This window comes from Saccopteryx bilineata, chromosome 6 (genome assembly GCF_036850765.1).
Source record: "Saccopteryx bilineata isolate mSacBil1 chromosome 6, mSacBil1_pri_phased_curated, whole genome shotgun sequence".
Classification (NCBI taxonomy): Eukaryota; Metazoa; Chordata; class Mammalia; order Chiroptera; family Emballonuridae; genus Saccopteryx; species Saccopteryx bilineata.
Window position 1 is genome coordinate 195,977,255 of NC_089495.1, and position 27,783 is coordinate 196,005,037.

The following is a 27,783-nucleotide window of genomic DNA, read 5'->3' on the forward strand; positions in this document are numbered from 1 at the left end:
GGGGTGATGCGGGGAGAAGCCAGAGAGGCAACAGGGGATGGAGTATACCCCAGAGATGGCACTGAGATTACACCTCCCCAGAGAGAGGAAGCCAGCACTTTTTCCGAGGCCTTATCTGATGCTGTGGTCAGGCGACCAGCGAGGGCAGGGGTGAGGGCTGCGCAGCTCAGCACATTGCAGGAACCTCAGGGGGGCCTCCGGCAGCTGACATCCGCTTGGCCTGCGGCTTCTTCCTGTGGCTTCTGCGTCTCCGGTTGCCCCAAGGCTGCTATTTTCACTCCTGCTTAGGGTTCTATGCAGCACTGTGCTGTGGACAGTACTGGGGGCCAACGGGCAGAGTCCCTCTTTGGGTTTGCCCTGCTCTGGGCAAAGGGGAGGAACCGTTTAAATGTCTCAAGGGTCTTTGGGGACACTTACTGTCCAGCAAGTGGGAAAGAAGAGGGCATTGGTCATAGGTGTCAACTTGTCACCCTTCGTGGCCCTCCAAGCTCACAGAGGTTAAGTGGCTTGTCCAAGATCACACCGCCAACTCAAACCACAGGCTGAGGATTCCTGACCCAGGCTGTCTAGGTCTGAAGGCACTTAATTTGCAAGGATCTTTGCACTTACTGCCTAAATGAACGTTTCCCAAACAAATGTTCCATGCTATCCAGCCCTCCAGAAGGCGGGAGGATCAAGATGCTTCATGCAAGCGTCCAGTTCATGGGCATCACAGTACTGATGGGAGGACTTGATGGGGTGGGCACAGGAAAGGGTCCCCAGCCCCGACTGTTGGAGGTGGGACCCGGGGACCATCAGAGAGGCTTCTGGAAAGCAGTGATGGCACACTCTGTCTACAATAATGAGCAGGCACATGAGGGACAGTGGAAACTCCTGCTTCTAGGCAAAAGGGGCTGTATAGACAAAACCCGGGGCCTGACAGCTTGATCAGGGGAAGGGGCTTTCAGAGGCAGCAGTGATTCGCCTGGGAGGGAGGAAGCAGGTGCTAGCCTGCTGGTGGCAGAAACTGAAGTCAGACATGCCTCAGCCCCCCCACCCCAGGCTATTGAGGGTATCCAAACAGATCCATCAGGCTACATGGAACATCCAATAAAAGGCTTTAAAAGGGCCCTGGCTGGTTGGCTCAGTGGTAGAGCGTCGGCCTGGCGTGCAGAAGTCCCAGGTTTGATTCCCGGTCAGGGCACACAGGAGAGGCGCCCATCTGCTTCTCCACCCCTCCCCCTCTCCTTCCTCTCTGTCTCTCTCTTCCCCTCCCACAGCGAGGCTCCATTGGAGAAAAGATGGCCCGGACGCTGGGGATGGCTCCTTGGCCTCTGCCCCAGGCGCTAGAGTGACTCTGGTCGCAACAGAGCGAAGCCCTGGAGGGGTAGAGCATCGCCCCCTGGTGGGCAGAGTGTCGCCCCTAGTGGGCGTGCCGGGTGGATCCCGGTCGGGCGCATGCGGGAGTCTGTCTGACTGTCTCTCCCCGTTTCTAACTTCAGAAAAGAAAAAAAAAAAAAAAAAAAAGGCTTTAAAAGCAGGGGCATGGTTCACAAAGATCCCACTGGCTGCAGATTCTAAGGAGGAAGGTGGAGTCAGAGAGCCTAGGCGAGGCTCCCAGAGTCACCCAGGTGAAGTGGGGAGATCGTGGCTGTGCACTGAAGGTGGACCAGCAGGGGGCGAGGCTGGCAGGGGAGTCAAGGATGACTTCAGCCAAGGAGTGGACAGTCAGGGTGTTAACCAAGATGGGCATGATGGTGGAAGGCATGCCTGAGGCAGGAGGCGCGAATGAAGACAAGAACGGTTTAAAGCCACTGTCTCCTTCAGATGAACTCCTCTAGGGTGAGGATGTGCAAGTCAAAGCTGCCTTTCTATACGACTCCCCCATTCTTTTTTTTTTTTTTCTGAAGCTGGAAACGGGGAGAGACAGTCAGACAGACTCCCGCATGCGCACAACCAGGATCCACCCGGCACGCCCACCAGGGGGCGATGCTCTGCCCCTCCGGGGCATCACTCTGTTGCGACCAGAGCCACTCTAGCGCCTGGGGCAGAGGCCAAGGAGCCATCCCCAGCGCCCGGGCCATCTTTGCTCCAATGGAGCCTCGCTGCGGGAGGGGAAGAGAGAGACAGAGAGGAAGGAGAGGGGGAGGGGTGGAGAAGCAGATGGGCGCTTCTCCTGTGTGCCCTGGCCGGGAATCGAATTCTGCACACCAGGCCGACGCTCTACCACTGAGCCAACCGGCCAGGGCCCAACTCCCCCATTTTTAAGGGGTGCTGCTCACCCTGGCTTCACTGTTCTACACAGCTAGTGAGACCCAGAGAAGGTGACTGCATGGGAGTCTCAACTCCAGAACCAAGAAAGTGAAGCCTGCCAATCCAGGCCCACCTGATTTCTATCCCAGGGCCCATGTCAACACACACACCAGCAGGAGACGCCCTGCCTTCCCTGGGAAAAGGCCTTCAGGGTCTGGGAGAGGCAGGAATCCACTCCTCATCTATGATATGCCAGGGCTTCGTCTGCAGTTGTCCACACATGGGAATAGTTGCCAGACTGGACAGAGACGGGGACTCCTGGGCAGCCCTTGGGTCCTTCTGAGGCCAGGGAGCTACTTCCTCGGGAAGCCCCTCCTCCCGGCCTCTGCTCCCAATTTCACTAATTACTGGTCTGTGAAGGCTCCAGGCAGCAGGGAGAAGAGAGCCAACGCTGATGCCACTAACCACGGGGAGGAAAGTAATTTCAAAGACAACGCTCACTGTCCTCGGGAAGCGCTACCCACAGTCCTGATTTCCAACGTGGAGTAGAGTGTTGGGGTCGGTGGAAACATCCTGAATTACTTTTCTGAGAGAATCAGAGACCAAAGGAAGGCAAAGAACTTGCCCCAGATCACAAAGTACATAGTAGGACATACACTAATAACCCCGGCTTCCCACCCCCTGGGCACCTGCGTTCCTTCCATAAATATTCAGTGGGCACCTGCTGGGTGTCAGACCCCAAGTACCCACAGACAGCTGGAAAGTGTCTCAGGGTCCCCTCCTGAGGAGAAGACAGCATCTTTATTTACTCAGCACCAACAACCTGTTTCCATATCCTTGTTCCCTTTAATCCGCCTAATAATCTGCCATTTTGTAGGCAAGGAAACTCTGGCTCAGAGAGGTAAGGTGACCTGCCAAGGTCACACAGCAAGCAAGGAACAGAGCCAGGGCTCCAAGCCAAGCCTTAAAGCTGGGTCTGGCTTCTGCTCACTGTGCTCAGAGGGGTCCATGGGGATGGTGATACTCGGGCCACACCCTCCCTTCCGAGACCACGTCCCTTGCAAGGCCTTCCTCCGGGGCCAGCCCAGGGCTCTTGGCGCACACGGGTTTAATGGCTGGCTGTTCTCCCAAGACCCCATCAACACAACGCTGGTGACTAGTGTTCAGTAAGCTATTCAGAAAGTGTGAAAATTAAGAGAGTTCTGTTTCAAGACAGCCAGTAAATCCCTGTTAATCCCTCTCCTGGTCAAGAGCCCATGAAAGTGACCAGGGAACGTCCTGTCAGCCAGTGTCGGGAAGCACACCAGGGCTCACAGCCAAGCTCCCTAAGAAGAGAACCCCAAACACAGGGTCTCTGCTACAAGCACAAGAGGAAGGCTCCCCGGGACACACACACACACACACACACACACGGTGAGCCATGAAATCCTCCTCCGGAGCGGACCTGCGTGTCCTGGGTCATTGGGTCATTCATTCATTCATTCACTAGCCTGTATGCAGGTCCTACCACTTACCAGGCAAAGCGTGTTAGGTGGTGTGTGTGTGTGTACATACGTGCGCGTGCACATACACACACACACACAATCGTAACAGAGGGAAGTAGTTATCCGTGTCTCCGTTTTATGGATGAGAATGAGATTTGCAAGGCTCAAGGAGCTTGCCCTATGTCACTAATGGTACGTGTGCCCAGCTGAGATGTGACACCTACCCCAGACCCTGGTACGCAGGGGGCACTGAGTCCCAGCTCCTGGTCCCACACCTCTGACCCGCTTGAGAGTCTGCAGGGCATGTCCCCAGCCCCCGCCTGGGGACCGTCACTGGCGACTTGAGGAGACGGAGGAGCGGGTGCTCGGTGTCCGAAGCACAGAAAGGCAGTGCAGGGCAGCCCGCGGAGCGCCGGGTCACGAGGAAGGAGGCGGTGGCTTCCCCAGGACAGGACCAGCAGGACCACTGGCTCATCCCAAGCCCGTGGCCCAACAGATTAGGTGACAGACCACGGCACGTCCACATCCACATGGGCTTCAACAGCACGGGCTCCGTGGCAGAGGCGAGGTGGAGGAGGCCCCCGAACGCGTGAGCCCGAGCTCCCCTGCCGCGCGCTCCAGACGCCAGACGCCAGAAGCAAGCGGCCCTCCAGGGGCCCGCAGGCATGGACGAGACAGACCCAGCCGGCCGGAGCTTCTGGAGCCAGCGTGCCCCACCCTTCCAGAACCTTCAGTCTCAAAAAGGACAGCACCCGCAGCCTGGACACCCGTGGTCACCGCACGAGGGAGCTGGTCCCGTGTCGCCCTCTGTCCCGGGGCCTCCGACACGGCGGGCGCGGACACGGCGGGCGCGGACACGGCGGGCGCGGGCGGTGGCACGGCACTGCAGCACAGCGCAGCAGCTCCTTCCACAATGGCTGGCTGGCTCCAAAGCCTTCCCCAGCAGGACCTGGGGACCTGCAGCCTCCGCTCTCAGCCCGGCGTGGAGAGAGTGCAGGCCACACAGGGGGCACAGAAGCTCCCGTTTCTTGGTCTCTCTCGGTCCACCTGGCCTGGCATATTCCAAGTGAGGAAGAGCGGTCTGAGCGGGTGGTTTCCATTTCTGGGACACACGTGCACGAAGCCACGCTTCACAGGAGGACGGTGCTAACTCAGGGCCCCAGAAGAGGGTAGGCCTCCTGCAGGGCTGGGCGCAGCCTCTGGGGGCGACGCGCCCCACCCCCAACTCAGACAACTCCGGTCACAGAGACACTCTCTAGCTGGGGACAGCTGGAAAGTGCCATTAACGTTAGGTTCTTGCCTTCAAAGCCTGTCATCTACTATGCGTGGATGTGTTTGTCCTCAAATCTGTGACGTCTGGCCCTGGCCGGTTGGCTCAGCGGTAGAGCGTCGACCTGGCGTGCCGGGGACCCAGGTTCGATTCCCGGCCAGGGCACATAGGAGAAGCGCCCACTTGCTTCTCCACCCCCCCCCCCTTCCTCTGTCTCTCTCTTCCCCTCCCTCAGCCAAGGCTCCATTGGAGCAAAGATGGCCCGGGCGCTGGGGATGGCTCCATGGCCTCTGCCCCAGGCGCTAGAATGGCTCTGATTACAGCAGAGCGACGCCCAAAGGTGGGCAGAGCATCGCCCCCTGGTGGGCGTGCCGGGTGGATCCCAGTCGAGAGCATGCGGGAGTCTGTCTGGCTGTCTCTCCCCGTTTCCAGCTTCAGAAAAATACAAAAAAAAAAAATCTGTGACGTCCTTCCTCATTCTTTGTTGTCCTTTCTTCCACAAAAATAGTGACTGGCGATCCCAGTGGGTTATTTTTCAACATCCTCAGCGGACAGAAGAAAAAGGTGGCATTCACCAAATTTTAGGAGGAAGTTTTACTCATTCCACACAAACTCCAAAGTCCAATGGAAGAGGCAGTTGGACTTTGTTCCTGGTGACGTCCCCGGCTACTCCTTTCCCCTCCTTCTTTGAAGGGCTCTTCCACTGCTCACTCCAGGTATTGTCTCTGCTCCTACCATGTCATGGGCTATCCCCACCATTGCTTCTGAGGGGACCGGACTCCCTACCCACACTTGGCCAAGCCCACTGCAGGATATGCTGGATGGATGGATGGATGGATGGATGAATGATTGAATAATCAAATGGTTCCTGAGCACCCTGGGTACCTATGATACTCTGGACACCAAAACCCTGCTGTCCCGGGGCAACTGAAGGGCCCCTGGACCTTCAAGAAGGAGCCGCCAAGTACAGGCCTCCTAGACCTTCCAAAGCATCTTCCTTCTACAATGTGACAGGCACCAGCCCAGGCCCCTGCCTGTCCCCCCCAGGCATGGTCTATCTATCTCCACCCCACAGCGACGGCCTGACCACCTCCGCCCCAGGAGGTGGCAAGCACCCTGGATTACCTTCTGCTGAAGCACACCTGCGATGCGCCAGCGTCTTGCAAGTAGAAGGAGCCCAAGTCTCATTTCCCAGGTGCCCGGGCAGCGAGAGAACGCGCCTACGACAGCCTCTATGCGATTCTGCTGCATAATCAGCATAGAAAGAGGGGGAAATGCCAGAAATAGCAAGCTTTCTAAGCCTCCTGACAACTCTTGGTCCTCTATTGGCTGAAGGCCCAGCACCCCCACCCCTATCCCATTCCTGTAAAGTGAAATGGAAAAACCTGTTATTTAACCTCTCGTCAAAATCCATCTTCTATCCCAATTTGGGCCCGTGTGTTCAGAGCTCCTGGCAGCGGTCTGCACGCCGAGTCTGGGGAGAGGAAGAGAAGGCAGCCCATATATACAGCCCAGCTCGGCCGCCCTGGTCATTAGGAGGCTTCCCCACTCACCCACTGCTTGGGAGTGGGTGTTGAACTAGAAAGACTTCCAGAAGGCAATTTGGCAGCACCTGTCAATGTGTGAGAAACTCACGTGCCTTTTCATTCGGCAATGAGACGTCTGAGCATCCTTCCTGCAGAAATACCAGTACTTGTGTGCACGGTGCCTACCCACAGACGTTTTTGTTTTGTTTTGTTTTGTTTTCAGAGAATTAGATAGATGCAAGCGAAACGTCTAACACCGGGTTGGGTGGAATGGATTGAAATACATCCACTCTACAGAACATGTTGGAATGAGGTAGCTGCTGACTTGGAACCAGTTGGGAGAAAGTCAAGGGCATGATCTCGTTTGCATAAAAACAGTACCTATGTGTGTGTGTGGCCAAGCGCTGTAAAAGATCCCAAAGTGTTAACAGCGGTTCCTCTGGGGAATAGGAGGAGGTATTTTCAGTGGCATTTTTTTTTCTTTCTTTCTTGTTTCATTTTTTAAATTTCTTCCACAAGCATATATTACATTTGTAATTTAAAATGAAAACATAAGAGCCTCCCCTGGTTCCTTCCCAGGCCTCTGAAGTCAGTCGGCCAAGGGCCAAGGTCACCTACCACAAGGCTGGGTCGGGCTTGGGACAGGGTTGGCACTACGGGTCCCGCAGCAGGGTCCCGAGCTTTCACACGAGTGTGGTTAAACTAGGCTTCAGGAAGAAGGCAGATTTCGGAATAAGACGGTACCAGATTTCATCCCAGCTCTGCCTGCTGGGCCGATTAACGTCCCCGGCCTCAGTTTCTTCACCTGTAAAATGTGCGTGATAGTACCTATGAAGTGTCATATACTGCGCTGGGCACTTCTGAACTGATGTTAATTTTTTGCATATTTCAGGAACACCAGAGGCTGCTGAGAGAGCATCGCAGATCTGAGAGCATCCAGGGCCAAGTGAGAAGAGTTCTGGGGAGTCATCTCATTACTGAAGCACTTGTAACAGTAATAAATGAAGTGACAGAGAGAAGGGCCTGGGAAACAGCAAGTGATAAAAGGCTGACACCCAGCATGTCTGTGTGAGGGGGGTGGGGGGGATTAGGAAAGGCACCAGAAGGGAAGAAGTCTTGCTTCCGTGCCTCTGCACTTTTCTCATGCTGTTCCCACTGCCTGGAATGCACTTGCTCAGACCATCACACGACTGACTCTTCCCATCCTTGCTTCCTGCTCAAGGATCTCCTTCCTCCCCGGACAGGGCTCCTGTGATTTCATCCGCACCTGAGTTACTGTCCTCATAGCACACTCTTCCGGCTGATGGTTTCTAGTTGGTTGTTTGGATGGTTTTTATTTCTCTGTTTACTGTTCCTCTTCCTCTGTGATAGCCAGGTGACCTGTCTTGTTCATCTTCAGGTCCCAGCACCTCTCACAGAGCCTAACCCACAGTAGATGCTCAACAAATATGAGGCACACATGATCTGTAAATCCCAGGCCAAGCCTAAGCACATGGAGCTTGTCAGAAGGAAAGAAGACGTGGATTTCGCACTGTGATAAAGATGGATGAACATGGCGGACATACTGACGATCTGGAAACACACACACAAAGCCGGAAGAAACCCTCTAGGAACCTATGTAACCTTAAGATGGGAAAAGACATTCTAGGCAAAAATTTGTCTGGACAAAGACATTTATTCCTTCATTGTAACATGATTTATAAGAAAATGGAAATAAAACCCACTGATGGGAATTGGTTAAATAAATCACAGCTCTCTGCAGAATGGAAGGCTATGCAGCCACGAAAAACAATCAGCATTTACTGATAGAGAAAGAAGCCCATATTGCTTGTTTTGGTTTTTTGTTTTGTTTTGTGTGTATTTTTCTGAAGTTGGAAATGGGAGGCAGTCAGATAGACTCCCACATGCGCCCGACCGGGATCCACCCGGCATGCCCACCAGGGGGCGATGCTCTGCCCATCTGGGGCGTCGCCCATCTGGGGCGTCGCTCTGCTGCAACCAGAGCCATTCTAGCACCTGAGGCAGAGGCCACAGAGCCATCCTCAGCGCCCAGGCCAACTTTGCTCCAATGGAGCCTTGGCTGCGGGAGGGGAAGAGAGAGACAGAGAGGAAGGAGAGGGGGAAGGGTGGAGAAGCAGGTGGGCGCTTCTCCTGTGTGCCCTGGCCGGGAATCGAACCTGGGACTCCTGCATGCCAGGCCAACGCTCTACCACTGAGCCAACCGGCCAGGGCCCCATATTGCTTGTTGAATGCTAAACTTGCTCACTGGAAACCAGAAACTCTGATAAATAAAAGCTATACCAGTAACTGATAGCCACAGAGAAAGTGTGATGGTAAAATGCCTTCAATTATCATTTATTCGTTCACTCCACAAGCATTTTCTGTTCCTTCTGCCTACTCCCTACTCCACACAGGGCACGGTTCCAGGGCAGCATGTGTCCAGTCCTTGCCTTTAAAGACATCCCAGTTCATGTACATAGGTGAGAAATTATAATGCCAGGGAGACAGCGCTCACAGCTACAGGCCCCGGGGCCATCAGCTGAGTGAGGGCTTCACGAAAACAGGTGTCACTGAAGCTGGGATTCCACGGAGGGACAGAGCTGGAGGATCTAGAGCAGGCAGGAAGCATGTTGAGAGGCAGAGATGGGACAATAAGGGACCAGCACAGGAAGTCCCTACATTCTCCATCACTTTCTAAATGCTGCCATGTGCAGGAAAGGGAGTCCGTGGGAGCGGAGCCTGGTGACAGGAGATTCTGGACGTGATTCTGCTACATGTGCTGGAATCATTTGGGGGTTGTGAGAGACAGGAACATCGGTCGGTTCCTGTACGTACCCTGACCGGGGATCGAACAGGCAACCTCTGTGCTTCAGGACGATGCTCTTCTAAACACTTGGGGGTTGCGATGATGCTGTCACAGATGGGCCGCGATGAGCAGCACCCCGACCAGGAGCCGCTCACCCTGAGCGTGTCAGCCGCATGGGGCAGGCGGGGCCGGGGCAGGTGCCCCTACCCGGCCGGCTGGGTCACTGAGGCCGGGGGGCAAACCCCAGGGTGGGGTTTCTCCGTTTTGCACTCTGGGCCAAGGTGCCCAATGCTGACCAGAGGGGGTCCCAGCGCCACAGACCCGTCCTGTACGCAGCTCCTTCTGGGGAGAGCCAGGGAGGGGCCGCTGCACCTTGACACAACTCAGCATTTTTTAGTTTTATTTTTATTTTTCGGATTTTGAGGCAGCTCGATGGTTATGGTTCAAAACAAAGAGAGATGACTCAGCTTCCTGTGGAGGAGCCGCAGCCTTTTGGAAAAGATATTTCTGTTTTAATGCCTCTCTCTTCTCGGCCATGGAGGCCGCTCATCCAACTGCTGCCAGAGGGAGGCAGGGCCAGCAGCTGGGCTCGGTGCTGGAGTCCTGGCCCCAGCGCTTGCTCGTTGAGAGGACCTGGACAAAGTTATACCCTCTCTGAGCCTGCGCTGACTTATCTTAAGACTTCCTTGCGGGGTCTCTGTGTGAAGCAGCCAGCGCCTTCACAAAGGGTCTGGTCGGCGCTGGCACGAAGTAGGTAAACAATAAATATTGCTTTTAATAACAACACCCAGTTGTGCTAAGGTTCTACTGTGCCTAGATGATCTCATTTGATCCTCACTCTGCCCAGCACCAGTTCCAGTAGGGAGAGCACCAGAGAGACGGACCCTGGGCCGGCTGTGGGGCCTCGGCTGCCACAGTTACAGTTGAGGAAACTGAGGCACGAAGCAATGAGTGGACTTGAGTTTCTACCTTCCATTCACAAGAGTCCATGCACAGACCCCAGGCCAACTTAGAACTGAATCTGCGCGAGCCTTTCCTCCCTCCCTCCCTCCCTCCTTCCCTTCCTCTCTCTCTCCCTTCCCTTCCCTCCCTCCTACCTTCTTTCCTTCCTTCCTCCCTTCTTCCCTCTCTCCCTCTCACCCTCCCTTCCTTCCTTTCTTTTTAATGTTTATTTTATTGATTCTAGAGAGAGGAAGGGAGACAGCGAGAGAGAGACAGGAACATCTATCTATCTGTTCCTGTATGTGCCCTGAGCCAGGATCGAACCAGCAACCTCTGTGCTTCAGGACGATGCTCTAACCAACGGGGCTATCCAGTCAGGACAAGCTTTTCCTCTCTGTCTGATGCTCTCTGCACTAGCAGCCAAGTGCACCCCAGCCTTTCACTGTCTTTATCTGCAAAATGGGGACAAAGTCTAAGGCTGTTGAAACATTCTCGTCAAGGCCTGATGAGAATCATTTCACAAATGGCTCGGAAACCTTCAGTAATATCACATCATGCCCTCCTCTGGGACAAGGAGTCAACCAAAAGCTGTTCCTCACGAGCAACATCCTAGGGGTGGGGGCATGAGGCTGTTTGGAAAACCCCTCACAAGTCTGGAGAAGGAGAAAACCATAAAGCTGAGGCAGAGGTGTGAGCTCACACACATCAAAGGGAAGGACTTTAAAATGAGCCATCATTCAAATGGCCACCCCACACCATGATGTTATCACGGGTCTCTCCAACCTTTGTCCAGCAACTAATGTAAATTTTCCTTTAAAAGCTGGTTGCAGGTGAGCACGAGGGAACCCAAGACAGTCAGAACCCAAGTTGCCCTCCCCCCTGCCCTGCACACCCTGAAGAATATGCTGGCAGAGCGACCTTAATCGTAACTGACTAATTTTAAACCCTGTGATTACCAGGGTTGATTTCCATGGAACCTTCCTTCCACAGCACCGAGAGCCGCTCCCGGGCGGTAATTGCCAAGTTCAATTTTAGCTCTGTCATACCCAACCCTCAGCGCTAACTCAGGTGGCTGCTTCCTTGCCAAGTAAGCTGGTAATGAAGTCGGCTTTGCTGCTTAATTTCACAATATTGTGATGCCCCCATCAGCAGCTGTAAGTGCTGGGAAGCTACAAGCTTCTATTAAACAAATCTCACCCAAGGGAAGTGCACGAAGCCACTGTGTGCCTCTGAGCCGCCCTGCCGGGACCCTCATGCCCTCTGGGACACCGTGGTGGCTTCATCCCATCGCCTCCCCACTGAGCACGCTGAGAGCCACGGGCCACGCTGCACACCTGAGCACGCCCGGGCGGCTGCCTCCCTTTGTCCTCCGTGATCGCCCCTCCACCCTCACAGCCCTCCCGGAATTTTTAAAATCACATCTGACTGCATAAGCAGTCTCACCAAAGGGGCCCTCACTCCTCCTCCACCCCATGGCTCTGCGGGGCTCATGCACAATGCCATGTGCCAGCTTCATTTTGTAGAAGAGCCCCATTGGCCTTGGCCTCTGTCCTATTATTAAGCAGCTCCCACCCCCACCCCCGACCCTCACAGACCCTCCCCCACCCCCCACCCCCGCTTGGGTTCTGACAGCAGAACTAGACTCTGGGCAAGGCCGGGTATGTTTGGGCTGACTTTGTGCTGACCTCAGCTTTTACCCAGAAACGGACCGGTGCTAGCTACGGAGGAGCAGAGGGGTGAGAACCACGCCCTCCAGCACCCACCACGCAGCAGGGGTACACCAGGTACTTTAGACCCACAGAATGCCCGGGATCAGCCCAAGAGACAAGGGACCAGGGTCTCACCCCCGCGTTTTACATTCGGGAGATCTGAGGTATGAGAACTCTCATGAGGCTGGTGAGACAAATTTCTTCTGCTCCAAATACCACTGAAGGCTGTGTTCCCTGTGAGGAACTGCCAAGCCTCTTCTCCTGAACGAAGACATCACTGAGTAAATCTATTTCCCTTTTCACTTGTCTGCAGGAAGCCAGAGCCAGACCTTGCAGGCCACTTCCAACAACTGTAGAGCCCGGGGCCAACAGATCTGCTTTCATTTCTCACCTAGAATTCGTTCGATGCTGTGTTTTTCTTGGGCCCCCATTTTGTAATGTATTATATATAGTTTTAAATTGTTGTACATGTTCTGGTGAATGAGTGAGCAAAGATAAACAAGCCACTCCCAAAAGCAAGACTCGGAGAGCGCAGGTGGGGTCCCGAGGCCCCTCAGCGGCCCAGGGTCTGTCTCTCTGGTGCTCTCCCTGCTGACTCCCTTTCGGTCCCCCGCTCCTCAACCAAACACGCACTCTTCGCTGCCACGGTGCTGCTGAGCCCCCAGTTCAGCCAAAGGCGGTGTGGGAATGAGCTCTGAAGCAGGAAGGCCTGGGTTCGAATCCCAGGTCAGCACTGATTGTTACCCTTGGACAAGTGTCTCTGTCAAGTGGGGTATTAATGCCACCACCTCTCTGCACATCTGTGGGGACTGCCGAGCCCACTGGCCTTGTGCCCCCCCCCCGTCCCGCTCCCAGATTTCCTGCCGTTTCACCGCCCGCCTCCAGCAGTGTCCTAGCAGCTCCTTCTGGGGTGTCAATCAGGCCATGACTGACGAATAAGAAGGACTCTGACTGAGCTCATTCAAGACAGGCTTTCTGGGACGGGGCTGAAAAGTAAAATTTGAGGTTGAATAAAAACTCAAAGTCAGGATTCGTTTTTCTAGAACTTCTCAGGCAGGTGGGAGGGCTAAGGGGTCCCCGTGGGTGGTCCCACCGCTGGTAGCATCTGTAACAGGCCCTTCTCCTGGCCGAGAAAGGGGCTGCCAGCCTGCATGATACTTCCAGTTGCCATGGTTTCTGTTTATTCTGGGAAAAACCACTTCCTGGACATCCAGGCCTGGTAGAGAGGCGTGTTTGCAGTCACTGAGGTCCTCACACTGTCCTCAACTGCACACAGGCAGGACACAGAGGCCTCGGGTCTGAAATCGTGCTCCGCTGACCAGCGGCCCGGCATCATCTGGGCCTTGTTAGAAATGCAGAATCTCTGGCCCCACCCCAGACCTGCTGAATCAGAGCCCACATTTTAACAAGACCTCGTGTGAGTCACAGGCACGTGAAAGTTTGAGAAGCCCTGGCTTAAGGTAGGGCGTTACCAGCCCACTGTGGAGGTCATCTAACAAGGATGGCATAAACCTGTCCATCATAGAGCCAACGTGGATGCCACCCAACGCCAACCATCGACTGTGGAGTTGAGCCAGCCGGTATGGACATAAGTGCCTCGGCCACCAGGGGCACGATCTCCGTGGTCCGGCTCTGGGGGAGTGTGAGTTCCCACATTACTGAGGTGGAAGCTCTGTGTCCTTAGGGTTTTTTTTTTTAATTGAATTTATTGGGGTGACACTGATTAATAAAATCATACAGGCTTGCCCTGGCCGGTTGGCTCAGTGGTAGAGCATCGGCCTGGCGTGCAGGAATCCTGGGTTCGATTCCTGGCCAGGGCACACAGGAGAACCGGCCATCTGCTTCTCCACCCCTCCCCCTCTCCTTCCTCTCTGTCTCTCTCTTCCCCTCCCACAGCCAAGGCTCCAATGGAGCAAAGTTTGCCTGGGCGCTGAGGATGGCTCTGTGGCCTCTGCCTCAGGCGCTAGAGTGGCTCTGGTTGCAGCAGAGCGACGCCCTAAATGGACAGAGCATCGCCCCCTGGTGGGTGTGCCGGGTGGATCCCAGCTGGGCGCATGCGGGAGTCTGTCTGACTGCCTCCCCGTTTCCAACTTCAGAAAAATACCAAAAAAAAAAAAAATTATACAGGCTTCAGGCGTACAAGTCTATAATACATCATCTGTACATTGCATTGTGTGTTCACCACGCAAGTCAAGTCTCCCTCCATCACCATCGGTGCCCCTCTGCCCTGCTCCACCTTCCCCGCTCCCCTGTTCCTCCTGCAATGCCCAGTTTGTCCTTGTTGCAACTCCAACCCCACGTACCCTACTCAGTCAACAGAATTGTTTCTCGTTGATGCCGCAGAAACGAGTCCCCGTGTTTGCATTAGCCAGTTAAATAAAGCCTTTGCCTCTACCTCCTTCTTAAAGACCCCAGCCCCAGCACCAAATAGCCGGGAAAGGTTCCCTAAGGGCATCACTGGGGAAGACGCTGGAAAGAGGGGCAGATGGGATTCTCCAGGGCCCCAGAGGATGTCAGGAGGGGGAGCAAGGCCACGGCTGTCTCTAACCTGGAAGAAGAAATCCCTGGCCTGCCCTGCGTCAGAAAACCCTCTTCAAGAGGCCCTGCTCCAACTCACCCCAGAGTGCGAGCCCCTCAGAGCCCCCTCCAAGGGGGTGTTCATGACCTTTGCAAAACTAAATGCAATAACAAAGTCCTATGTGCTGAGCAGACCCCTGGGCCAGCCTCAGAGTCCGTGATAATCCAGACATGTGTTTGGACAAGAGGCACCCTGCAAAGCTCGGTCAACTCTGCCTGTCGCCTGAAGAGGGAAGCGGCTCACCTTTTGCTAATCGCCCTAATTCACTTTTTATTATGAACTTTCCTGTTTTCTATTTGCCATCTGATGGAAGATATTACCAAAGGCATTTAAATAGCATCAGACTGTACCACAATGGCAAACATAACTCTTTTTATTGAAATCTGCATTAATATACATATAATTCCCTGATCACAAAGACCTCATGATCCACAGGTTAGACCCCAAGTGAAGGCAGATTTGGCAAGGGGTATACACACAAATGAAGGTTTTTCAAAAGGATAATAAGCCATGCCAGGAGGGTGCAATAAATTGGGTGTTTTCTCGTGCTATTTTTGAACATGCATGACCCTTTTGGAAAATGACATGATGACCTTTAGAAGAGCCATAAAAATGCTCTCTCCTTTGACACAAGAGTTCTACTTTGGCCCATAGCTAATAGCCTGGGTCTTGCCCTCGACATCCCCTCTCTATAACACCCACACCCAGCCCATCTCCAAATCTCATGCATTCTGCTTCCTAACATCTCCCAAGCACCACTACACTCTGAGCTGCAACGGGTCAACAGAGCTTTCTGCAATGAGGGGAAAGTTCTGCATCTCCCCTGCCCATAACGGTACCCTGGAGCACGGGAAATATGGCTCGTGTGACAGAGGGATGAAATTTGATTTGATTTGATTTGAAATTTAAATCACCACATGTGGCTACTGGCTGCCATATTGGATAGGGAAGTCCCAAGCCATCATCAGCCCACTCCTAAACCATAGTAACCCGCACCCAAGACTTCTCGCATCCACTCTTGCCCCATCCAATGTTTTCCCCATAAGATCAGCCACAAGGATTCTTCTGAAATGCAACACACCTCAACTCCCACCACCCTTGAGAGGTGGTGTGTGAGGGCCTGTCTCGGAGGGACAGAGAGCACCCAGCTCTCGGGGAGCCTATGGCGCTCCAGGTGCTGGCGCGGGGGCAGGGACAGTGGCAGGGACAGTGGCATGGGGGAGAACAGCGAAGGCCTCCGGGAGGAAGTGGCTTTTGAGCAGAAATATAAAAGACCGTATGTAGAAGTTTTCCAGTAGGTGAGAAACGCGGAAACCAGAGGCACGGCCGATAGAGTTGCTCCGATAGGCGCGTCCATGAGCAAACAAAAGAGCCCCGCCCTCATGAAGCTGATGTTGGGGGGAGCGGAGCTGGGGGCTGGGACATAAACACTAAAGGAAATGCACAGTTAAGTTACACTTGCTAGAAGGGAAAAGAGAAAGAAGGATAAGAGGATTCTGGGGCACCAGGCTGGGGTGGAGCAGTTTGCAGCATTAAATATTAAGAAAGGAAAGCACTAGCCCTGGCTGGATCGCTCAGTAGCATAGAGCAGCGTCCTGATATACTAAGGTTGTGGGTTCAATTCCTGGTCAGGGCACATACAAGAATCAAGCATGAATGCATAAGTAAGTGGAACAACACATCGATGTTTCTATATTTCTCTAAAAGCAATCAATACATTTAAAATAAAAAGAATAAGAAGAAAAAGGAAGAAAGTGCCCAAGTAAACAGTATTCTTTTTTTTTTTTTTTTTTTTTTTTTTTTTTTGTATTTTTCTGAAGTTGGAAATAGGGAGGGAGTCAGACAGACTCCTGCATGCTCCCGACCGGGATCCACCCGGCACGCCCACCAGGGGGCGATGCTCTGCCCATCTGGGGTATCGCTCTGTTGCAACCAGAGCCATTTTAGCGCCTGAGGCAGAGGCCACAGAGCCATCCTCAGCGCCCGGGCCAACTTTACTCCAATGGAGCCTTGGCTGTGGGAGGGGAAGAGAGAAACAGAGAGGAAGGAGAGGGGGAGGGGTGGAGAAGCAGATGGGTGCTTCTCCTGTGTGCCCTGGCCGGGAATCGAACCCGGGACTCCTGCACGCCAGGCCAACGCTCTACCACTGAGCCAACCAGCCAGGACCATAAACACTATTCTTGAGTCTGCATGGGGGATAATAGTGGGTGATTTCTCCCACTTCTTAAACTTTTGAGCAAATCACAGTCTTCATACTGTACAGTGTAATAAAAAGGAAGGGCTGATAACTTCAGGAGAGAAACCACCAAGAAGTCCTGCTTGCTCAACAGAAACATTCTCACAGACTAGAGAAAGATTTGTTATCTCTGAAGGCCACTCTGGCTGTGCCCCAGATACAACCAACCCAAGCCACTGAGAGTGACGCCCTCCTCCTGCAAACGGCAAGGTCACCACCCACAGGGAGACAGGAAGTGGACAAAACTGGGCAGCCGCACTGAGATCCGCCAGCCCTCGCCCTCAAGCACTGATTGAGAACCATGATGATGATGTCAAACATCGACCTTCTCGACTCCCATTTTCACTTTCTTCCTTGGGCTGGGCTGGTAGTCAGGGTGACGTGTTATTCCAGTGGGAACTCACGTGTAATGGCACTGACAGCCCCAGGTGCTGTCTCTCTCACATAGGTGTGGCTAAGCCTCCTGGCAACCATGTCTAGATAAGCGAGGCCCAGAGAGGGCGAGTGAATTATTCCTGGAGACACAGCCTGGGAAACGTGATCATGGCCTTGTCTGGAAGATATATCCACCACATTGATTCATTCATTCTCTTAATAACTTTTCACTGAGCATCCACGACTCAGCGGACACCATGCTAAGGCGCTGGGACTCAGGGGTGAAGAAAGCAAACATGACCCCACTGGTTTGAAGGCTTACTGTCTTCGGGTGGAACAGATACTCAAGTCATCTCACAGATATATCATGCAATGGGGAAAAACTACATTAGAGGCCATAATAGAGAATCATAGGGTAATTGCACAGATTAGGGGGTCAGTGTCATTGAGAAAGTGAGGATACCGTTGAGAACTGAAGGATGAACTGGAGCCAGCCACGTGAAGAATGAAGGCGAGAATATTCCAGGCAAAGGGAAGGGCATGTGCAAAACCCTCAGGAAAAAAGAGCAGGGGTGAGAGGTGGGGGAGGGGCATATCTGGGAAATGACAATGTCCTGGGGGAGCTAGACTGGAACAGCAAGGGGCAGGCTGGCTCTGAATTAGCACCCTCTCCCCAGCATAGAGCCCGGTGCCTCGGACAGGCTGGAACAGCAGGCAGGGGCAAGGTCACACAAGAACCCGGAGGCCAAACAGAGCGTCCGATGTTCTCCACACTAGGGGAAGCCCCTGGAAGGGTTTAAGCAGAGGTCTGAGGGGTCGGTAGGAGTTTACCACGCTGCAAAGGAGAACCACTGAGCAATCCCGCCCAGACGAAGGACAGGACCCAATTTACACATCAGAAGGATCTCAATCATGGCTGGGACGGCTCCTCAGCTCATCCTGAGGTGTGACTGTGGTCACTGGATAGGAAATGTCCCCAAAAGCTAAGCATTCTCTGCTGGTTATGTGGGAGGTGAACACCTTTGAGAAAAAGCAAGACAAAGCAGCAAACGACAGGATGACAGGACGTGTTGACAGGGCATCGGACAGATGCGCGCCTGTCGGCAGATGAAAAATTGTCCCGGGGAACGCCTCGCTAGGGTCATGGCTTGTTGCTAATGTCAAGCCAATAGGAAAACACAATTATGTGCTTCGCTGATACTATATAAGACATAACCAAGATAGTGCGTAAACACTACGCGCTCCATCCCAGAGAGGTGAGGCAGCTCACCGCGGAGCCGAGGGAGGAAATGCCTGCCCTGCACAGGTGGATGGCCACGCCCTTCAGTGCCTTTTTTTTTTTTTTTTTGGTCTCATTGAAAATCAAGCCAGGCTCTTAGGCATCCACAGACAGATTTTGAAAGGAAATTTTAAAATGAACTACCCCAGGTGCTTAAACATGCATTATTTTAATCCCATAAACAGGTAAGCACTGCTGGTCCCATTTTGTCGATGAGAAAATTGAGGTCCAGAGATATGAAGCGACTTTCCACATGCCCGTGCTCCCCTCTGCAGCCTCAGCACCTGACACTGTCATCTCTTCCGATGCCTTTGCACAGGCTGTTCCTTCTACCCAGAATGTTTTTCTCTACCTTCTTCATGCAGCAAATTCACCTTCAAACATAGGCCAGGCGCCTCCTCGTCTGAGAAGTCTCCCCTGACTACCCCCAGCCTGTCCTGGTGGTCCCACCCACCCCCATGCGGAAGTGATCATTTTTGCCTGTCTCTCTATTAAGACAATGGCTCCTCAAGGACAAGAAGCAGGCCTTACTCACCTGATCACACTTGGCGTCTACTGCAAAACCCAGAAGACGGCAAGCAGCGAATATGCTTTGGATGGCTGAACAGATGAATGAAGAAATGAAGTAACTCTTAATATGAGTTGAGAAGCCAGGATTGGGTCCCAGGTCAATAGAATTCCAAAGCATATCTCTTGGCCAGTGTGTGTGTGTGTGTGTGTGTGTGTGTGTGTGTGTTATATGAATCAGTCAGAAAATGTGTGTGTGTGCGCGCGCACGCGTGTGTTATATGAATCAGTCAGAAAATGTCCAGAGACGTGGACTAGATTACAAAACCCAGTGAGGGATTCATTCATTCCTCCAAAAGGGACGCGGGAAAGCAGCGCCACTCAGGGAAATAGAACGTGAAGATGGGTAACAAGTTAACCAAACCCTTTTCCCTTTTGCACCAGAATCTCACCTTTGCCAGTTGTCTAGAATCATTCCCCTGGAAACCTGGTGAAGTTAGGATGTTAACTATGTTACTAGGCAACTCTACTTATGGTAGAAAAAATAATAATAATAACCCCTGATTGGTAAGTTGCACCTTGACTGGAAGAAACTATAAATAACTTCTAAATATCTGATAGAGAAGCCATGCTTTAGGTTTTCCTGAGCACATGCCCCTTGCAGGGACCCTGGAGAGTGTGGAACTATGACACGCGATCTGAGCCCTTTTGGGGAGTAAGATTTCTAAGCCAGGGAGGCTTCCAAGCTCACCCTCTGTGGGTCTCATTCCCTTGCACCTGAACTAAAACCCGGGCTGGGGCAGTGCTGGCAAAGAGCAGCGCCCCTGGCCACCTCCGCAGGCGGCCGCAGAGACCGAGGAGCTGGCCATGTGCTCTGCGGGGAGGTGGTGATTCCTGTCTCGACTTCTTCAAGGAGGCAGGTACCAAGTGTCACCTGGGTGAGGCTTGTGAGTCTGCATATTTAACATTTTTTTCTTTTTATTTATTCATTTTAGAGAGGAGAGAGAGAGAGAGAGGGAGGGAGAGAGAGAGAGAGATAGAGAGGGAGAGAGAAAGGGGCAAGGAACAGGAAGCATCAATTCCCATATGTGCCTTGACCAGACAAGTACAGGGTTTTGAACCGGTGACCTCAGTGTTCCAGGTCAACACTTTATCCACTGCACCACCACAGGTCAGGCATATTTGAACCTTAAAGAGTCCCTGTGGGAGCTGCAGTGACACCAAAAGGAATGGATACAGGAGAGAGAAGAGATTTTCCCATGCAGAACCGCTACCCCCATTCTGAACTGGAAAGCTCCTTAGGCTCTACTGTTTATAAGAGACGTAAGAAACTGGGGTGGGGCCTACACTCGCTGTCCTCTGAGGGACCACGGTGACCTGAGTGGCACCTGGCAGCAGCAATGAGAAAGGGGATGACTTAATCTCCCAGAGGCCTCACCACAACCTAAGATGCCAGTGTGGGTCACGTGAGAAAACAGGCTCAGTGAGGTCACGTGATAGGTCCAAAGCCACATAGCTTGTAAGTGCCAGGATAGGAACCCAGACACTCCCACTGAACTCCAAAGTGGCATCTGAAGCCACTATCTGGTTTTGCATAAAAATCAACTTACAGGCCCTGGGGGGTTGGCTCAGTGGTAGAGTGTCGGCCTGGCGTGCAGGAGTCCCGGGTTCGATTCCCGGCCAGGGCACACAGGAGAAGCGCCCATCTGCCTCTTCACCCCTCCCCCTCTCCTTCCTCTCTGTCTCTCTCTTCCCCTCCCGCAGCCAAGGCTCCATTGGAGCAAAAGTTGGCCCGGGCGCTGAGGATGGCTCCATGGCCTCTGCCGCAGGCGCTAGAATGGCTCTGGTTGCAACAGAGCGACGCCCCAGATGGGCAGAGCATCGCCCCCTGGTGGGCGTGCCGGGTGGATCCCGGTCGGGCGCATGGGGGCGTCTGTCTGACTGCCTCCCTGTTTCCAACTTCAGAAAAATACAAAAAAAAAAAAAAAATCAACTTACAGCTCAGGTGGACTTACAGAACAAGAAAGCATGGAGGCGGGTGGAGGGGCCTTTTTAAAGAAGGGAGGTGGCGTCCAATAGGCACTCAATAAATATTTGCAGAACAAATAAGCTAGAATAAATTTTTTAAAATCCCAGGTCATCAAGTTCAGTTCAAGTCAAAACACAGCACGATGGAACAACAGGATTTATGGATCTGAGCTTGATCCTGGGTGATGCTACGAGTTAGATTCATTTCCAACAAGTTTCTAAATCATTCCGGCAAATTAGGCCCTACTCTGAGATAAGCACGCATTAATTAGCTATAATGTGAAGGCATTCTGTTCACAAATGATGTCTGAAGTAGAAAACCAAGACAGGAGGCCCAGCTGGGAGCTCCCCGGCCCCCAGAAGAACCGATGCACCAACAGTAAGAACCTGGCCAGGCGGGCCCCACTGCTCCGCCCCTGCAGAGGGCGGGGCACCTGGCCCGGCAGGTGGGCGCCACGGGACAGAGGCACGGAGGGAGCACAGTGCAAGCCCAGCGCTTGCTGACCAGCTCCTCTGCCGCCCTTTGTAACCTGACCTGTTTGGATCTGACCCGCAAAACGGGGACACGTGTGCCTAGCATAGTTCTCACGAAGACTTATTAATGAGATGATATAAGCGAAGGCAGCAGAGATGCGGGGAGGGCTCAGAGAATAACGTGGGCTTACTTCTACCCCACTTCTCTCCATAAAATAGCACACATTTTAAAAATAAAAATCCATTAGAGGGGAGTTTTGGTTTAAAATGGCGGATAGAGCACACACTTTATACCTGTCCTCCCTCCCAGTCCCCCACGCTTTTCCTTTACCGTCTAATATATTCCCGTGTATCGCACAAACAATGAAAACAGCGTTCAAAATAAAGAATGGGGGTACTCAAGATAAAGGGGGGGGAAGGGGTAAAATGAAACCGGGGTTGAGCTAATGAGCGACAGACGTGCCATGATGACCGATGTTATGCCTGCAAGTGACCCGCTCATTTGCCTCTGAGTCTCCTGGTTGAAGGTGAAGAGATGGTGGAGGGCAAAGCCTTAGGCACTGACCTGCACCGAGGTGGGGGCAGAGCAAGGAGCCACCTGAGGAACGTGACAGGGCTCCAGCCCCAGAGGGGACTCCCCGGGGCATGTCCCAGAGGCTCCAGCGGAAGTCAGTCTGGAGTTCTCCCCACCACACAGGACAATGTGTGACATCACAGCCCGAGAACTCTAGAGCCTGCTGTGGAATGTGCAGGAGAACCTCCTTCGGCCCCAGGAAATTCCACGCATTATGACTCTTCCCCACTCCGCTGGGAGGTAAGAAGCAGTTATCCCGCAGCCCTCACTTCGCGTTGTGAGATAAAGAACCTTCAGCCAGTGACTTCGAGTCGCTAAAAATCATGCTGACCCTGGTCTGGGGAACAAGAGGAAGGTGAGTTTCCTCCTCAAGATGCATCTCCCTGAAATGGACACGGGGGTGCCTCCCTTTAAAATATATATATATATTTTTAATATTTTAATGGTTTTAGAGAAAGAGAGAGAGAGAGAGAGAAACATCCATTTGTCCTTCCACTTATTTATGCATTTACTGATTGCTTCTTGTGATCTGACCGGGGATCAAACCTGCAGCCTTGGTGTATCGGGACGATGCTCTAACCTACTGAGCTACCCGGCCAGGGCAGATGGTGCTCCCTTTTCTATGCACTCACCCCCCAACAGCGGGGACTGCTGGCTGCTGGGCTCACAGCTACCGCCTCCACTGGGAACTGCTGCCTGACACAGGGAACTACCGCAGCCAATGACGACCAGTGGTGCAAGAATCAAAGGCCTGGGCAGCCCCTGGCCTGGCCTCCATTTGGGACAACTGAAGGGCCAGCCCGCTCCAGAGCTCCCTGTGAGATGCTTTCATCAGTAACCACATTCCAGGCTAGCATCTCCCTCTGCTCAGCTACGCTTCCTCTATCCCTTAAGGGTGGACCTCCTGAGAACGTTCCCCCAAAGAGATCTTCCACAGGCAATTCTCCAACTGAGTCTGTGTCCAGGGAACGCAATGGAAGATTCTCTCCAAGGGGAAAGAGACTCCCGCATGACCTACAGGGGGCCTTAGAAAAGAAGAAGGCAGGAGTCTCTAGGACACCTGACCCTGTCCCAGCCAGAGCGACATGCCCCAAGCCAGCAGTACATCCTGATCATCTCACACCAAGGAGGCAAAGCCCTCCCATAATCTAGTCTAGAGCTGTGTTTTCTAGACCGGCAGCATTGGTATCATTGACCAGCTAGCAGAGCACATTTTCAGCCCCTCCCCAGACCTACCGAGAACTCTGAGAGAGGCACCCAGCAATCTGTGCTTTAACTGTCCTCCGGGCTATTCTGTTGCACTCAAGTTTGAGAAGCAGAGAGTTCCCAGGAAAAATCAAAGTCATTAAATGTTCTTGTCAGCAGAAGACCAACATGCAGTTGCTGACAATGGTCTGAATCTAGCAATAGGGAACATTCCATACTTTCCACCACACTTGGGGCTCCAAGGTCCTCCGCTACCTAAAACCCAACAGGCTGGCCTGTGACACTTCTTTACGATGACCTCTGCTGGTGTCCCAGCTCCCTGCAGGCAGGCCTCCTCACCCTGGGCGGACAGTCGCCCCAAACCATCCTCCAAACCATCTTAGAATGGCTGCTCCCTCTACCTAGAATGCCCTCCCCACCATTCTACACGGTCCCCATGTACCACCTGGCATTTCCTAGAAGGCTCTGCCATGTGAAGTCTTCCCACACCCCTGGCCCTGGCACTTCCCCAGACAATTATATATTTAATTATGAATTACATTTTCAGTCAACATGTTTCAGATCCACACAGCCTCTCCTCCAGCAAAGATGAGTTTCCCACTGAGTCACTGAGCCTTCTTCAGGACAGGACTGAAACCCCTAGCACACAGTAGGCACTCAAAAGAGACCTTGAACATCCATCAACCAGAGGGGAAACAGGTAATTACATCTTGAAAAAGCTGCAACTTTGTTGCTCACTCCAGCAGGCACAAGAAATCACAAGTGTACCACAGCAAGTTTAAGCTTCAGGATAATTGATCAGAATTTATTATCCTGCCGTTATACAACATGTTTTCACTAAGATATAAAATTACAATTTACCACGACTCATTAAGTTAATAATTACTTACCGTATGTTTTTACTGCAGCTTCCAAATCATGTTGAAAAGCCACTGTGTAGATTTCTGGTCCGTGTAAATAGGATGACTGTGGACCACGTGGATAGAGGATTTACTGACCAGGAGACACGGAACGCAGACACTGGACAGGAAGCATGAATCCCAAAGCTCTACCACACTCACCACCATCACTGTCCAGTTTACCTGAACCACACTTTCTAGGTCCGTGGTTCTCCAATAGGGGCAACTTTTATCCCCCAGGGGATACTTGGCCAAGTCTGGAGACATTTTTGGTTATTATGCCGAGAGAGAGACTGCCACTGGCATCTAGTTGGTAGAGACCAGGGAGGCTAAAAAACATACTATAATGCATGGGACAGCCGCCACCACACGGAATTATCAGGTCTAAAATGTCAATGTGCCAAGGCTGGGAAACACTGTTCTAATTGAAAGGGAACTTCCATGTCTGTTACTTTAATCTGAGCTTCCTGGTAATAATCTGAAAAGGGCATTAGGTCCGCTTGTACGGGTGAGGAAACTGAGACCTGGAGTGGTTTAAATGATGTGCACAAGGTCACCAGCCCACGCCAGTGAACGGTGCAGCCACGGGTTAAACCAGTCTTCTCTGCCTCCCACTCACATTCGAGAACGAAACAGAAAGATGCAGAGGAAATGAGCAGCTCCCTGTCGATTCATAATCCTGAACAGCCTAACAAGAGAGCTGCTCAGATTGGAGGCTCGGGAAAATCCGATCCAGAGGTACAGGGACGAGCAGCCAGGTATCAGGAAGGTCCCCTGCATGGCAGGGAGGGCCCGTTCTCCAGCAGCCCCCACTGAAACAGGTTCCCCTCACATTTTAACTTGCGGTCACGCTGCTCTTTGTGGATAGAAATGAACGCAGTGCCTGCTGGGGCTGAGCGATGTATATGCCTGATTTCCAGCCCTGCTGGCAGGCAGCCTCACAGAGGGGGGCGGGAAGGGGAGTAGCTGATGTGCCCATTCTGCAGAAGAGGAGCCTGAAGCACAGGGAGGTTATTAACGAGCCTGTGCGGCTGATGGTAAGGCAGCATTCAAACCCCCGTCTGCTGCGCTCCAGAATCTATGCTGAGACCAGTTCCAGTGAAATCAGAGAAGCAAAGCAGATGGCCCTATGGAATCACACAGAGCTGACAGTCACTCTGTAGGGGAGTCCCTGGCACAAGGATGTAGCCTGGGGCCTTGTCCTGCGCACACAGACTCAAATCTTCTCCCAACTTACTGGCTGCTTCCTGCGTGCGCTGGACTCTGTCCCCTGGGCCTTTCTCTGTCAGGGATGACCCTCTAGGAAGGGCAGGTCAGCCAAAAGACACCTGGCCCCTGCCCTGCCGTGGAATTGATGCGCTCACCAAAGTCTTCAGACTGTAAGAGCTAAACAGATGCTAAGCTCCTCAAGCCATAGAGTGCAACAGACTTCCCTGAATCCATTCATTCATTCATTCATTCAGTGAATACAGGGTGGGGCAAAAGTAGGTTTACAGTTGTGAATACACAAAACAGTTTATTCTTATATTATTATTTATTAATTACTGTATTATTTTTCATATAACCAATTGTAAACCTACTTTTGCCCCACTCTGTATTTATTGAGCATCTATAGGCCAGTCCAGCACTGGGAATACAAAAGTAAAGATAGAGACAGTTAACTGCCCTGGAGGGCCCATCTCCTCAAAACACATCTTCCTTGCTGGGGGCACCACACTCTACAGTTATATAGGACATACCCAGCCTTCACTTCCTTATATTTCCACAGCACAGCTCCCCATCTCACTAGGCTCATGGTCACTGATTGGTTCAAAGAAGGCCACTGCCATGCTCGAGGTCACCCAGTGGACTGGGGCAGCGGTGCCAGGCCTGCTTCTCCTGAGACTGATGAGGTATAGAAGTGTGGTCCTAGAGGACTGCTCAAGACAGGTCAGGGGGAGGGACGTAGGGAACACATTTAGATGGAAAGTGAAAAAGAGCCCCTAACAGCAATGCAGGCATCCTTCCAGAGTCCCTGGGGCAGGCTGTGTCAGCTCAGAGCTCACCTGGCCCAGGGCTCTTTCCACAGGACCCGCCCACCGCCACCTGTGTCCCTGCACAAAGAAGCTGTGGGGACCTCGCCCAGCAGGGACGCTGAGCAGGCCTCACATATCTCAGCTCCAGATGAGGCAGGACTGGCAATTCCCACTTGAGGGATTTCCATCCCACGGAGACTCCAGTCATTCATAACCAAGCTCGTCTCGATCCCATCCAGGTACGAGAGGCTGTGTTCAGAGCTGTGTGGGTGGGTGGAGAGTTGAATCATTCACCCACCAGCACATACTTCCTGAGTAATTATGGGTCAGGCACTGTGCCAGGTGCTGGGTACGGTTCCTGCCCGCTGGGAGCCCACAAAACCGGTATACAAACAACCAAACCACTGCTTCACACGGTGTGGCTGCTGGACCAGCAGCAGCAGCAGCATCTGGGAGCTCATTAAACATGCAAGTTCTCAGGGCCCCAGCCAAGACCGACCTAACCGAGTCTCTGGGGGAGGAGCCCAGGAGTTTGTTTTTTAAATCTTGCCAGATGATTCTTAATGTGCACAGAAATTTGAGAACTGCTCGTCTGGACCACAAGGCCTTCTCCAACCTCCCTCTTCAAAATTGCAAACAGCACCTGGCCTTGGCACCCCTAACCCTCTTCCTGGCTTTATTTTTCTCCATAGTTGTATTGGCATCGGCTCCCATACCACAAATTTCACCCACATACTTGGGACTTCCACACTAATATATAAGCCACAGAGGGCAGCAATCTGAGTTACTTTTGTTTACTGCTAGAGCATCGGTTGCCTAGCACAAAGAGATGCTCAATAACTGTTGATTGATTGGCGGATGGGCAGAACATGCTGAATCTCGTGCGATACCAGTTGGGGGCTAGCCTGTAGCCTGGAGGAAGAAAGAAGGCGGTTGGTCATGGAGAACTGAATGTCTTGAGAAAGTGTTGTGCTTGAAGGATGTTTGGACCAGTGATCAAGGATGCTTGAAACACAGAGATGCTAAGCCTCTTCCCAGGATATGTTCCAGGTGGTGGATACCATCCTTATATAATTCATAGCTGGTACATGCCAAGAACTGTCCTAGCCTACATGAGTGTTGCCTTCAAGAAGACACTGAGGCTCAGAGATATTAAATTATTTGTCCCACCCACAAAAAGACTTGTATAAGAATGTTCACTGAAGTTTTATTTATAATAGCTCCAGTCTGGAAACAAATCCAGTGTCTATCAGCAGATGACTAGATAAACCAACTGTGTTATATCATACAATGTAATATAACTTAGCAATAAAATGCAACAAACTACCGGTACACACAACATGATAAATCTTAGTCACTGTGTTGAGCAAAAAGAAGCCAGATGAAAAATATGTATGTTGCATATGAAGTTCTACAACTTAAATATACTTAGCACACTTAAACTGTACTTGAACAAAGCTTGATAATAGAAATCAGAGAAGCAGTTTACCCTAGAAGAGGGGAAAGGGTTTAATTAAAAAGGTGTATGAGGGAAATTTCTGGGGTTATGGAAAAGTTTCTAGATCTGGAATGAGATGGTGGTTGCTATAAAAACCACTGTACACTTAAAATTTGCATTTTATTGTATGTAAATCATATCACAA

The 27,783-nt window shown here is 52.3% G+C and overlaps 1 protein-coding gene across 5 annotated transcripts in view; it reads right to left on the bottom strand.

The window, feature by feature from the left end:
- The window catches only part of TOX2 (TOX high mobility group box family member 2), a 152,892-nt gene that overhangs the window by 85,591 nt on the left and 39,518 nt on the right, over positions 1 to 27,783 (bottom strand). Inside the window, exon 1 of one of the 5 annotated variants that reach the window (XM_066236678.1) lies at positions 6,112 to 6,237. The exons of the other annotated variants lie outside the window; for them this stretch is intronic. Coding sequence (XP_066092775.1) covers positions 6,112 to 6,237 — 126 coding nt within the window. Of the gene's footprint in view, positions 1 to 6,111; positions 6,238 to 27,783 lie in introns of those variants that run through there. 5 annotated transcript variants of the gene reach the window in all.